This window comes from Hippopotamus amphibius, chromosome 6, assembly GCF_030028045.1.
Source record: "Hippopotamus amphibius kiboko isolate mHipAmp2 chromosome 6, mHipAmp2.hap2, whole genome shotgun sequence".
NCBI lineage: Eukaryota > Metazoa > Chordata > Mammalia > Artiodactyla > Hippopotamidae > Hippopotamus > Hippopotamus amphibius.
Window position 1 is genome coordinate 7,749,253 of NC_080191.1, and position 14,974 is coordinate 7,764,226.

At 38.2% G+C, this 14,974-nt stretch overlaps 2 protein-coding genes across 2 annotated transcripts in view; one reads left to right on the forward strand and one right to left on the reverse strand.

Annotated features, from left to right (window-relative positions):
• The window catches only part of METTL24 (methyltransferase like 24), a 112,665-nt gene that overhangs the window by 64,211 nt on the left and 33,480 nt on the right, over positions 1 to 14,974 (forward strand). The gene's annotated exons all lie outside the window — the stretch shown is intronic.
• On the reverse strand, positions 14,062 to 14,599 carry LOC130856017 (peptidyl-prolyl cis-trans isomerase A-like). The gene has a single exon (XM_057740179.1). The coding sequence runs from the start codon at positions 14,594 to 14,596 to the stop codon at positions 14,102 to 14,104; it is 495 nt and encodes a 164-aa protein (XP_057596162.1). The 5' UTR covers positions 14,597 to 14,599; the 3' UTR covers positions 14,062 to 14,101.

Consider the following 14,974-nt stretch of genomic DNA (forward strand, 5'->3'; position numbering starts at 1 on the left):
ATACAATCATACTCCCATATATGTGAACTGATGTATGAACAAGTTTATTTATTTATTTTTGCCTCATTGTTGTAATAGCAAAGGATAGGAAATAATCTACATGTTCACCATTGTGGAAATGTTTGAACAAATTATTTGACTTGTATCCAGAATACATAAAGAACTCTTACAACCAAAAATGAAACAAAAAACTCAACTAAAAGATGGGCCAAAGATTTAAAGAAACATTTTACCGAAGAAGATATTACAGATGGCAAAGCACACATGAAAAGATACTCAATTTTGTTAATCAATAGGGAATGAAAATTAAAGCCACAATGCAACACCACTTCACAAACACCAAGATGGCTAAAATTAAAAGGATGGATGATACTAAGTGATGATGAGGATGTGAAGTAACTGGAACTGTCAAACATTTCTGGTGGGAAGGCAATGTCTTTGGAAAAGAGTTTGGCAGTTTCTAAGTAAGTTCTTACATTTACCAGTTGACCCTGCAAACCCACTCCTAGGTATTTACCCAAAAATGTTGAAAATCTATGTCCACACAAAGACATGTACTTGAATATTCATAAGAGCTTCATTCATTATCGCCCCAACTGGAAACAGCCCCATGGTCCATCAACAGGTGGATGACTAAAGAAAGTGTGGTTTGAATATACCAGGTACCACTGAGCAGGAAAAAGGAACAAGAACAGTGATACATCATCGTGAACAAATCTCACAGACTTCACACTGAATGAGGGAAGTCAGATACAAAAGATTACAAATTGTATGATTCTCTCCTTTAGTGAAGAAGCAAAACTATTCTATAGTGATAGAAATCAGATCAGTGGTTGCCTGAAGCATGTGGTGGTGGAACGGAGAAGGAGATTTACTGAAACAGTCACAAGGGAATATTCTGGGGTATTGGTGGTTACGTGGGTATGTACATATGTCAAAAGTCATCGATCTGTATACTTAAAATATATGAATTTTGTTGTATATAAATTATATATCAATAAAGGCAAATTGCAGAAGAATATATGTAGATTTTTACCATTCATGTACTTGTTTATATATATATAGAATCTCTCTGTAAATATATACAAGAAACTGGTGACACTGGTTGATTCCAGAGAGAAGAACTGAATGGCTAAGGAAGGGACTCTACTTCTATATCTTTTGAATTTTACACCTTGTGAATATTTTAAAAATTAAAATATTTTCAGTGCTTCTCCTCCAACTTCTTTATTCTGTACTTCTGGAGTTCCCTTGTCTTTTGGAACCTCTCAGTCTATCCTACTTGTCTCTCAGTTGCTTTTTCATATTTTAAAATCTCAATCACTGGCCTACTTTTGGGTGAATTCTTCCATGCTGGCTTCCAGTTCTTTAATTTTCTTTTTAACTGTGTCCAGTCTAGAGCTCATACCCTTTGTTGATATTTTTAAAAATTACAATTAGTGTATTTTTCACTTATAAGATTTTTAATTGGTGTTTTTCCTGTTCATTGTTCTTTTTTAGTTCTGCATGTTTTTATTTCAAAGTGTATTGCCACTGCTTCTGTCTTTGTGAAAGTAGATATTATTCTTATTGATTGTTCTGAGTGCCCTAAACATACTTACTTTAAAGTTTTGTCAGACTGTTCAACAAAATTAATTTCGGAATGAAGTAATGTTCCAGTTATTGCTTTTGTTAGCTGTTTCTCATCGTTTGATTTCTGTGTATATTTTCAAGTTTCATTTGTTAGCTCATTTTCAGTGGAAGCTTTTTGGTTTAGTTTTGTTTTTTTCTTTTCTTTTGGGTTCCACCTTTCTCTGCCTAGTGATTCTATAATAGCCTTCAGGGCCTGGTCTTATATAAGCATTTGGGGGCTCCTGTTTCTTCCAGTGATACTGGGAATATTCAGTTACTGAACCATCTGGGGTCTGGCTTATTTGCTATTTGTGAGGGTGAGTCTCTCTCCTCTCACCTCCCTAGGCCAGTGACTGGTATAAAGCCATAGCCCCAGTCAGTGGTTGTCAGCAGTTTATTTCTGGATCCAGGGAATTCTGCTCCAGCCCTTGGCTTTAATTAGTGAATGTGGCTCAGCTGCTCTTTCATGGGAGCACTTCTAGTTCCCGTTCTCTGTAGGAGATGCACCCCCAGGACCACTGCTAACCTGCTTTATGTCGGGAACCCAGCATGTCCTGGCTTCAGTCCTGCTCACTGCTCTATATTCTGGTCCATGGAGATGTTTATCTTATTTTTGAGCCCTGCTTTGATCTTTTTGTACCCTCCCTCCCTTATCATTCTCTTTTTTCACTTTGTTTGGTACAATGGGGAGGGTGTGCATCTTGCCTTCATACTTTTCTTTAAATTGATTCACTTTTCTTCCTTAGTATTATCTGCAGAAATAATATCCATGGACTTCTGATTCAACTGTCCTGGTTGTTTCCCAATATACATTAAAAATATTTTAACAAATGAAAGATTTTGAAATGCTTATTTATATTGCCCAAAATCATATTCTATACCAATATTTCTCATATTTACTGTGTATGTGAACCACCTGAGAATGTAGATGTTGACTTAGGAGGTTCGGGGTGCGACCTGAGACTCTGCATTTCTAGCAAGCTCTTGGGCAACACTGATGCTGCTGCTTGGGACCATACATTGAGTAGCAAGGTCTGTACCACAGTCTGACAAACACTGGAGTGGAGGATTAATGGTAACTGTCAACACTGGAAACTGAATTTATGTGGTGTCACCCCAGAGGCCCAGCACTGGGCCACTTTGTGCTCTCCTGATGGCTACCCCCTCTCGCTTGAGTCCTTACCAAGGGTGGAATGAGGCACAGGTGCTGTGCTGTGCTCCAGGTCTTTTTTCCACTCTTGTGCCAGCCTATTGCACCAGCGTTCTGCACTAGACTTGCAGTTTCTCTGGGACGGTTTTTTTCTCAGGAGGAAAACTCCTTTATAAAAATGTCCCATGGTCATCTGCCACACCAATGCAAGGCCCAGATATGCCTGAGTCCTAGATAACCAATGGCTTTACCCTGCAACTGGACCTCTGCTTCCCAGGTGGGTGCTCCCAACTGAACTGTGTGTGCCTCAAGACTGAGACCCTTTACTGTGTGGAGTCACGTCCTGACTACCTAGTGAGGTGCCCAGGAAATATGTACTTGTCCACCCGACTTTCTTCCCAGTACCTTTCTAAATAAAACACGTGGGGTATCAAAGTTTGAATACTTTACTTTTCCCTGCAAGCTACTGTGGAATTAATCAGCAGCAGCAGGAGCGTCCAGGCGCCTTAGTCACTGATATTTCAGAAGAACATTTGGGTGGAAAACTGCATGGAAACAAGCTGTGCTGTGATAAAGGTAGAAGTCCAGGTGATTATTTTAGGGCCCAGTGAAATCTTCTGTTTAGACTTGTTTATATTCCTTTTTCAAGGAGAGGCGTGCATCTTTCCATGTATTTGAAGGCAACTTCATCTCGCAGAATTGCTATTTAATCATGATGGTGCTGTGTTTCTGTGAAATAAGCCAGTGGCAATTTGAGAGTAATGAATCATTCACGGTTGTGAATTGCAATTTGAAATGCAGAGACATCTTTCTGCCCCCATCAATCTGCAGTGGACCCTAAGGACAAGTCATCTTGAGAACGTGAGTCAAGAACTTGCGTACTCAACATTTGGGAAATGAGTTTTTGGCTTTTTACTCTATTCACTCATCTATAGTGGTGAGATTTGCTGTAAAACAAAACGTCTTGGCTTTTCTTAATGGTTTTCAAACCATTCAGTGCATCTGGATTGAGCTACGGTTTTTGTTTCCTTAGATGTGTCCTCCCCTTTGTTCTCCTTGGCCCAGTGAACAGTGCACTGGAATCCAGGGACCCACTCCCACCTGTACAACCAAGCGCTTCTCAGATTTCAGTGTTAGAATTCAGAACACCAGAAAATAAACCCAAAATAACAGCAGTAGGCCACATTCAAAGAATCCAGTCTTCTAGGGAGATTGATTCAAATATCAAACCCAGGACCAACCTTAGAGATTCTGATTTAGCTAGTCTGACATGGAGCTTAGCAACCTGCATTTTTAACCAACCCCAACCTCTACCCCAGGTGACGTGAAGATCACCCTTTGAGGAGCCTCCCTGTGTCATGAGGACTTTAGTGTCTCAGCCTGCCATTTGCAAATCCCTCATCGCCTGCTGTGCGTAAAACCCTTTAAATAGGAATGGGGTGCAGAGCCTGGCCGTCAGCGTCTGCAGCCTCACTCCCTGGCTCCTCCCCAAGTCTCTGTGCCCCCTGTGCCTCAGTTTTCCTTATTGTAAGGTGGGCGATATGGATCCCTGCCGTCTGAGAAGGTTGTACAGGCAGATAAACTCACGTTGGTGACAGGGATGAATAAGGAGTACTCGTGGAACCAGGATTGGGACTTTATTTTGTAGAGCACTGTGACTGACTCGCACTCCTTCAAGATTTTTCAAATGGGCCCAGTATTATTACCAAAGGGGAAGATTTCACATATGGAGGAAATTAGGCTCCAGGGAGCTGGCATTTGTTTTTCTTCGTTGCTGTGTACCAGGGGTGGGCGTACGTGTCTGAGAATCTTGCATTTTGACAAGCTTTGGGGAATGAGAGCCACGTGAATCCTGAGGGAGCAGAGAGGGGCTCTAAGCTCCAGGTGCCTGTAAAGGTTTCCTGTTTTTGTGACTTTCTTTCCTAAAGGAGATGGTGGGTCGATAGAGGGATGCTGTGTTCGGTGCCACACAGCTCAGATTCACTGGGTTAGGCAACTCTGCAAGATCCTTCATGTGTGTGAAAAAAGGCTTAATGCCTTTTGACAGGAAGAGCCCCAAGAACTTGCTATGATATTAGTGAATCTGAAGGAGAGATTCCTGAACAGCTCTGTGAGGTCACACCCGGGCCGGCCATCTCTGCCTCAGGAGCTCAGCCACGCCAGCCTCTGAGGTGTCCTGCATTAACAAGCCACCCATGAAGGTGGCTCCACGTGCTTGGGGAAAGGTGGGCACAGTTTCACTTGGAGGTAAAACCTGATTTGTTTTTCATCCGTGAAAATATTAGAAAAGGAAGATTTCGTTTGCCACTTTTCAGTTAAAAATATAAGGACCTTTTACAAATCCCAAATTTCCTAGCGTGGAATGGCATTCAACAGTGTTGCAATTAAAATGATAATGAAACATTTCTCATAAGAACCTCTCTTTAAAATCAGTGTGGTGGGTTCACAGCACACCATTAGAAGGAATTATGTAAAGCAGCCTCTCTGTTCCAAGTTTTATTTTAAGATCTCATTTATTCCAGATTCTGCATGAAAAAACCATTCATGTGACAAGCCTGCTAACAGATGTCAATTTAGTTTTATAGCACATGCCTGCACTTCAGAGTCAGAAAATGGAGATCATTCCTTTTGCCTGCTGTTTATTACACGACACAGCTTCATAACACTATGCCCCAGAGGACAGCTGATGGATAACCTATGGGCAAGCAACTTATCACCCGCTTTCATCTTCTGCAGTGTTGAGTGTAAGCTTTATTTCACATTACCCTTTTGGATTAAGAGAGGTGCTAGAAAAAGCAAAGGTGACAGAAAATAGATTTTTCTGTTTTAATATCATCTGGGTCAGAAGACAGATTATCCTGTGGTGAAGAGAAATAAGAGAAAAAAATAAGAATTATTCAACTAGATAGAACTGAATCTATATAAAAAAGTTTTTGTGGTGTTGGTTGGTGAAACAAAGTAATTCTATATGAAAAATATGTCACAACCAACCATAGTAAGAACTCTCCACTTCTTCACATTCACAGGGCCCATTTCTCAATGTTTGCATAGTAATTATTGGTTTATAGGTCACACTTCTGTTCACATTCCCATCTGTACAGTCCGTCCATCCGTTTCTCCATTTCTCCATCCATCTATCTAATAAATATTTATTAAGCATCTTCTATATGCAAGGACCTGTGCTTAAATAATAAAGATTTGGGACAAACAAGTCTCTTTTTAATTAAAAAAATTTTTCAAATTATGGTAAAATACACAAAGCAGAAAATTTACTATCTTAACTATTTTTAAGTGTAGTTCAGCAGTGCTCCGTATATTCACGCTGTTGTGAATCTCTAGAATATTTTCATCATGTAAAACTGAAACTCTATACTCATTAAAGACTAATTCTTCTCTTCCCCCTGCCCTTGGCAACCACTATTCTACTCTCCATAATGAATTTGACTATCCTAGGTGCCTCATATAAATGGAATCATACAGCATGTGTCTTCTTTGTGACTGACTTATTTCACTTAGCATAATGTCCTCAGGATTCATCCATGTTGTAGCCTGTGACAGGATGTCCTTTTCTTTTTAAAGCCAAGTAATATTCCCGTACGTATATACCACAATTTTGTTTATCCATTTATCTGTCAGTGGACAACTGGGTTGCTTCCACCTCTTGCCTAGAGTGAGCAATGCTTGTAATGGGTGTGCAAATATCTTTTCAAAACCCTGCCTCTAGTTCTTTTGGATATAACCCAGAAGTGGAATTGGTGAATCCTATGGTAATTCTATTTTTAATTTTTTTGAGAAACTACCGTACAGTTTTTCATAGTGGCTGCACCATTTTATGTTTCTGTAAACAAGTGTCTTAAGATTTATCACATAGCAAAAAAGACAGAAATGTGATCCTGTAATGGATGCTACAAAGAAGTGTGATGTGCTATGGGGAGTAACAGAGACATCCAATCGAATTGCCATTTGTTTTTGTATTCCTGATGCCTAGTCGATAGTGGGGACTCGCTAAGTGTTTAGTGGGTGGGAGAGTAGGCTGTGGAGGCCTTTGGTGTTTAGGCCCTTTTCCTTTGTTTCCTTCCTGCTATTCAGCTGCCTTCTGCTCTACAGGAATGGTAATGGAGGTCAGTGAGAGCATTTCTTAATAGATTACTAGCTTTTCCTTGTTTGCCTCAACTGCTCTTTGGTGAGATTATGGAAAACATTTTCCCAGTAATGTCCTTTTTCTTGTTCTGTACATCGTCTAATATTCAGCGATGTTGAGATGTTTCCACCAGATATGTCCCTGCCTTTTCTTTGGGGGAGAAAAAGGAAAGCTGCCTGCGGATGTAAGATGAAAGCAGTGATGTTAGGGAGTCATGGGGTATTCAGGGAGAAAATGTTCTTTCTATTCTTAGAACACTGCCTCTGTTCCCTAGAGAATTTTGTTCTATAAAGATAGCAAAAGAGCCTCTCACTGATTTTCTCATTCCAGTAAGATTTTGCTCACTTCTGTGCTATTTATAGATATTTTCAGTTGAAATTTCATTTTTGAGATTTTTCAAGGGAATTTCTGATATTTAAGATATATCAGCATTATATTTGGAGACAAACTTCTTGTTACTGGTTTTACAAAAGGAATCTGTTTTTCTGATCCCCAAATCAATGAAAGAGATGGTTATTATTCTGCCCAGTTTTTAATTTTGCTAGCAATTGAGGCAAAGAAAGAGGCCGGCCACAAAAATATTTGGCACAGATCTTTCCTTAGAAACTTTTATTGGTTCTGCTGTTTGCTATGGCATTATTATTCTGAGGAGCTAGAGAGATTGAGTTATGTGTCTGAAATGAGTCCTGAGGGTTTCTCACAGTTGCTCTGATCATGGTATTGGCAGAGGAAAACAACATTGATGACATTTTCTGAATGCTGTTTTGGGGGCAGGTGGGAGTATTGGGCCATGTTGCCCAGTGGAGGAGTCACTGGCTCTCAGCCAGATGGGCCCTAATGCTGGCTTTCTGTCCTGTTAGTTGTGTGAAAAGCACAGGCAAATTAAGCCCTCTGAGCCATGTTCTATTTTTCTGTAAAATGGGGATGATAATACCTTTTGTGTGATATTGTTAGGATTAAAGACAAAAGGTCTATAAAGAACGTGGCACATAATGCCTGGGCTGTTGATCCCCATATAAGAGCTGTTTATTAAATGGTTACTGGGTTGAATTGATTTGAGTTGTCTTAGGCCAGTTTTCAAATACTTGGAATGGAGTGTTATGGTATGAACCATTTGGTGTATTTTATCGCTCTTCTGCTTAGTGGGGAACATGTCAATCATTTACTCCAGAAATGTTAGAGAGTCAATATTCTGGATTGGATTTTGGAAGTGCTTAGGATAGCAGCAGTGTGAATCCCATGTCCAGACACCCCTTCAGTGTCCCTGGGATCAGTCTTTCTGCAGTGACAGTAATATAATTGGTGTGCATTTCAAATAGTTCTTCTGCTTCATGGCATTGGTAGAAATCTTGTAATTCAGTCATTTTTCCCTTGTCCATCTCTTGGGTATAAGCCCCACAGGCTTATTGAATAATCTACTGTGGAATCATTTGGGTGGTGAGTATCAATGTCTTTGAACGTATTTTGTATAGCAATAACTCTTTAACACTTGCCACTACATTTGCCTTGTGACATTGAATCACCTTTAGGTTAATCTTTCCCTCTCTGAAACCCTCTGTTAGATAATTTTGGCTCCTTTTTGAAGGTGTATCAGGTGTAGCACCAACTGTTGGCTGAACTAAATACTTAGGAATATTCTGAATAACTAGCTTTTCTGACTAAATAAAAGAGGTGCTGTTGCCCACTTCTGTCTTTATTGTTTCTCTGCTGTGCTACTTGCTGTGTTAAGTGTAAACACCTCATCTAATGTGCAAGGTCTCAATTCAGTTTCCAACTTCTTTATTTTCCACCACTTTTCTACAGATATTCTATGCTCTAACCTAACTAGACAATTTTATTTTCAACTTGCCTGAACTTCTTCACCCCATACAGCTTCAGTCACAATTCCTTTTATCACTAATATTTTCTCTGTATCTCAACAAGTCAAAATTTCATTCATCTTTCAAGGCCTGTTTCAAATGTGGTCTCATCCACAAAGCTGTTCTTAAAACCATTTATTTTAGTGGTTTTAAATTTTATAAACGACATGTTCATTGTAGAAAATTTAGATAACAGAGAACACAGAAAATAAAAAGATGAAAATTAAAATTACCTTTAACTCTACCTCTAAGATAACTACTGTTAATACATATAGTCATTCCTTTTGGATTATTCTCCCTATAATAAATATGTTTTTAAGAAAATTAAAATGGGATTATACTATATATGCTATTTTATAATCTGCTCTCTTGTTATTGATCTTATTTTTTTAGAACAGCTTTAGGTTCACAATAAAATTAAGCAGAAGGTACAGAGATTTCGAATATACTCCCTGCCCCCACACATGCACAACCCATTATCAATGTCCCCCGCCAGAGTGGTACATAGTTTATGTTATGATTCAGTCCTGGTGTTGTACATTCTATGGATTTGGATAAATGTGTAATTACATGTGTCATTATTATGGTATCATACAGAGTATTTACACTGCCCTAAAAATCTTCTGTTTCCTCCTATTCATCTCTCCCATTGCTGCCTCATCCCAAACTGCTGGCAACCACTGATCTTTTTACTGTCTCCATAATTTTGCTTTTTCCACAATGTCATACAGTTGGAATCATACAGTATGTAGCCTTTTCAGATTGACTTCTTTCACTTAGAAATATGCATTTAAGTATCTTTCATGTCTTTTCATGGCTCGATAGCTTTCATTTATTTTTGTTTTAGTGTTGAATAATATTCCATTATCTGGTTGTATCACAGTTTATCTATTCACCTACTCAAGGACATCTTGATTGCGTCCAAGTTTTGGCAATTATAAATGCAGCTGCTGTAAATATCCATTTGCTGTTTTTTGTGTGGAGATAAGTTTTCAACTCCTTCAGATCTTATAAAAAGAGTATGTTTAGGGCTTCCTAGGTGGCACAGTGGTTAAGAATCTGCCTGCCAATGCAGGGGAAACAGATTCGATACCTGCTCCAGGAAGATCCCACATGCCATGGAGCAACTAAGCCCGTGCGCCACAACTATTGAGCCTGCGCTTTAGAGCCCGTGAGCCACAACTATTGAGCCCATGTGCTGCAACTACTGAAGCCCATGTGCCTAGAGCCCATGCTCCACAACAAGAGAAGCCACGGCAACGAGGAGCCTGCGCACCACAACGAAGAGCAGCCCCCACTCACCGCAACTAAAAGAAAACCCACGCACAGAAAAAAGACCCAACATAGCCAATAAAATAAATTAACAAAAAATACCCTTTCTTAAAAAAAAAAGGTATGTTTAATATTCTATGAAACTGCCAAACTGTCTTCTAAAGTGGCTGTACCAGACCATCATGTATTCCTACCAGCAATGAATGAGAGTTCCTGGTGCTCCACATGCTCACCAGCATTTAATGTTGTCAGTGTTCCAAATTTTGGTCATTCTAATAGGTGCGTAGTGGTATCTCATTGCTATTTTAACTTGCATTTGCCTGATGACTGACATATGATGTGGAACATTTTTTCATATACTCATTTGCCATATGTGTGTCTTCTTTGGTGAGGTATTTGTCTCATTTTTAATCTGGTTGTTTTGTTTTCTTATTGTTAAATTCAAAGAATTCTTTCTCTATTTTTGGATGTATCCTTTGCACATATTTTCCCCAGTCTGTCACTTGTCTCTCTTCTCTTGGCATTTTCTTTTACAGAGCAGAAGTTTTTAGTTTTAATGAAGTTCAGCTTATCAATTATTTCTTTCATGGATCATGTCTCTGATGTTGTATCTAAGAAGTCATTAAATCCAAGGTCATCTAGATATTCTCCTATGTTATCTTTTAGGAGTTTTCTATTTTGTATTTTACATTTAGGTCTGTGATCCATTTTCATTTAATTTTTGTAAAGGGTGTAAGGTCTGTGTCTAGATTCATTTTTTTTTTGTAGAGGATGTCCAGTTGTTCTAGCACCACTAGTTGAAAGACTGTTTTTTCTCCAATGCTGTCCTTTGCTCCTTTGTTAAATATCAGTTGACTATGTTTATAAGGGTCTGTTTCTGGGCTCCCTAATCTGTTCCATTTATCTATTTGTCTATACTTTTGTCAATACCACAGTCTTGACTTTAAGCTTTATAGTAAGTCTTAAAGCCAGTGTTAGTCTTACAACTTTGTTCTTCTCAATCAATATTGCTTTGGTGATTCTGGGTTTTTCCCCTTCATATAAACTTCAGGATCAATTTGTTGACAAAATAAGTCAGTGGGATTTTGGTTAGGATTACGTTAAATCTATAGATCAAATAGGGAAGAACTGACATCTTGAAAATATTGAGTCTTCCAAACCATGAACATGGAATATTTCTCCATTTATTTGGTTCTTACTGGGTTTTGTTCATCAGAGTTTTGTGATTTTCCTCATATAGATCTTTAGATATTTTGTTGGACTTATATTTAAGTATAATACAATGTAAGTGACATGTTTTAGATTTCAGATTTCATTGTTCATTGCTGGTATACATGAAGGCAATTTAATTTTGTATATTTACCTTTATCTTGCAACCATGCCATGATTACTTATTTGTTCCAAGAGGTGTTTTTTTTTTCCTGTCAGTTCTTTTGGATTTTCAACATAGGTGATCATGTTATCTAAGAATAGTTTTATTTTCTTCCTTCCCAATCTGTTTAATTTTTATTTCCTTTTCTTATCTTAATGTGTTAGCTGGAACTCCCAGTATGAACTTTTCAGCTTTTCCTATTGAAAAGGAGTGGTGAGAGGGGACATCCTTGCCTTGTAACTGATCTTAGTGGGAAAGCTTTGAGTTTCTCACCATTAAGCATGATGTTAGCTGTAGGTTTTTGTAAATATTCTTTGTTAAATTGAAGACGTTTCCCTCTATTCCTAGTTTATTGAGAGTTTTTACCTTAAATGTGTGTTGGGTTTTGTCAGATGCTTTTTCTGAATCTGGTGATATGATCTTGTGATATTTTTCTTTTTTAGACTGTCAGTGTGGTGGATTACATTATCTGAGTTTCAATGTTGAACCAGCCTTGCATATCTGGGATAAATCCCACTTGGTCATGGTGTATAATTCTTTTCATGTATTGTTGGCTTTGATTTGCCAGTATTTTGTTGAGGATGTTTGCATCTATGTTCATGAGACATATTGATCTTTAGTTTTATTTTTCTCTTCTGTAATGTCTTTGTCTGATTTTGGTATTAGGGTGATGCTGGCCTCATAGAATGGTTTAGCAAGTATTCCCTCTACTTCTATCCTCTGAAAGAGACTGTTGAGAATTGGTATAGTTCTTCCTTAAACAATTGATAGAATTTGTTGGTGTACACATCTGGGCCTGGTGTTTTCTGTTTTAGAAGGTTACTAATTATTGATTCAATTTCCTTAATAAATATAGACCTATTCAGATAGTCTATTTCTGCTTGTGTGAGTTTTGGAAGATTGTGTCTTTCAATGAATTGGTCTATCTCATCTAGGTTATCAAATTTGTGGACATAGAATTCATAGAATTCCCTTATTATCCTTTTCATGCCTGTAGGATTTGTAGTGATGTTCCCTGTTTTATTTCTAATACTAATTGTTTGTTTCCTCTTTTTTTTGCTTAATTAGCTTGAATAGAGGCTTATCAATTTTATTATCTTTTCAAAGAACCAGCTTTTGGTTTCACTGTTTTTTCTCTAGAGTTCCTGTTTTCAATTTCATTGATTTCTATTCTAATTCTTCTTATTTTTTTTTCTGCTTACTTTGAATTTAATTTGCTCTTTTTCTAGTTTCCTATGGTGGAAACTTAAATTACCCATATTAGTTCCTTCTTCTCTAATATACACATTTAATTGTATAAATTTTGCTTTAAGCACATCCTACACTTTTTGGTAAGTTGTGTTTTCATTTTCATTTAATTCAAAATACTAAAAAACTTCTCCTGAGATTTTTTTGACCCATGTGTTATTTAGAAGTGTGCTGTTTAGTCTCCAAGTATTTGGGGACTTTTCCAGCTATCCTTCTGTTATTCATTTCTAGTTTAGTGTCATTGTGGTCTGAGAGTAGACATTGTATCACTTCTATTCTTTTAAATTTGTTAAGGTGTGTTTTTTGGCCCAGAATGTGGACTAGCTTGATGAATGTTACATACAAGCTTGAGAAGAAGGTGTAATCTGCTGTTGTTGAATGAAGTAGTCTATAGATGGCAATTATATGCACTTGATTGATGGTATTGTTGAGTTCAACTATGTCTCTTACTGACTTTTGACCTGCTGGATCTATCCACTTATGATAGAGGGATTTTTTTAAGCTCTTTATTGGAATATAATTGCTTTACACTGTTGTGCCAGTTTTTGCTGTACAACAAAGTGAATCATCTGTATTTATACATATATCCCCATATCCCCTCCCTCGCACGACTCCCTCCCACACTCCCTATCCCAGCCCTCTAAGTCATTGCCCATCATCAAATTGATCTCCCTGTTTTATGCAGCAGTTTCCTACTAGCTATCTGTTTTACATTTGGTAATGTATATATGTCAATGCCATTCTCTCGCTTTGTCCCAGCTTCCCCTTCGCCCCCCACCCCTCAAGTCCTCAAGTCCGTTCTCTACAACTGCATCTTTATTCTTGCCCTCTCACTGGGTTCATCAGTACCATTTTTTTAGATTCCGTATATATGAGTTAGCATATGGTATTTGTTTTTCTGATAGAGGGATGTTGAAATCTTCAACTACGATAGTGAATTCATCTATTTATCTTTGCAGGTCTGTTAGTTTTTGCCTCATGTAGTTTGACACTCTGTTGTTAGGTGCATGCATGTTAAGGATTACTAAATATTCTTGGGGAATTGACTCCTTTATCATTATGTAATGCCCTTCTTTACCCCTCAACACCTTCCTTGCTTTAAAGTCTGCTCTGTCTGAAATTAATATAGCACTAACCACCCACTTTCTTTTGATTAGTATTAGCATGGTATGCTTTTCTCTATCCATTTACTTTTAATCTATATGCGTCTTTATATTTAAAACTGGTTTCTTTTTTGTTGTAGTTGTTTAGTTTTTATTTCATAATCATAAACTTAACTTTTCAATTCAGCTAAACTTGGAGGGGAATAAGGAAAATATGGAACCCAAAGAACCGCAGTGAGAGCACAAAGATTATAGGATATTTCGAGCAGATGGGGATGAAGGAGTGCTCCCCTGAGCTGCAGAAGGAATGGTCTGGTGGTTAAGATAAAACACAAGTCAAATTTATTAGATTTGTCCACAGTCAGCAATGGTGATCTTCTTGCTGGTCTTGCCATTCTTGGACCCAAAGCTCTCCATGGCTTCCACGATATTCATGCCCTCTCTCACCTTGCCAAAGACCACATGCTTGCCATCAAACCACTCAGTCTTGGCAGTGAAGATGAAAAACTGGGAACCATTTGTGTTGGGGCCAGCATTTGCCATGGACAAGATGCCAGTACCCGTATGCTTCAGGAGGAAATTTTCATCATCAAATTTCTCCCCATAGATGGACTTGCCACCAGTGCCATTATGGCGTGTGAAGTCACCACCCTGGCACATAAATCCCGGAGTTATTCTGTGAAAGCAGGAACCTTTATAACCAAAGCCTTTCTCCCCAGTGCTCAGAGCATGAAAGTTTTCTGCTGTCTTTGGAACTTTGTCTGCAAACAGCTCAAAGGAGACGTGGCCCAAGGACTTGCCTTCGATGGCGATGTCAAAGAACATGGTGGGGTTGACCATGGTTAGGATGCGAGGGAGGCTCTGGTGTGGCAGCGTCTGCAAGGCCTAAAGCAGGTTTCTTATAGCATATAGCTGGGTCTCTTTCTTTATTGATATATAGTTGATATACAATATTACATTCATTTCAGGTGTACAACATGGTGTTTAGACATTTATATACATTACAAATTGATCACCGCAAAAAGTCTAGTAACCATCTGCCACCATACAAAGTTATTACAATATTATTGACTATATTCCCCATGTCATACATTCTATCCTTATGACATTTATCTAATAACTGGAAGTTTGTTCCATTGATCTATTGTTCTGTTCCATTGATCTATATGTCTGTTTTGTGCCAATACCATACAGTTTTGATTACTATAGCTTTATAAT

Bases quoted from the DNA above. Each gene is read 5' to 3' on its own strand.
- LOC130856017 (XM_057740179.1), bottom strand. From the start codon at position 14,596: ATGGTCAACCCCACCATGTTCTTTGACATCGCCATCGAAGGCAAGTCC.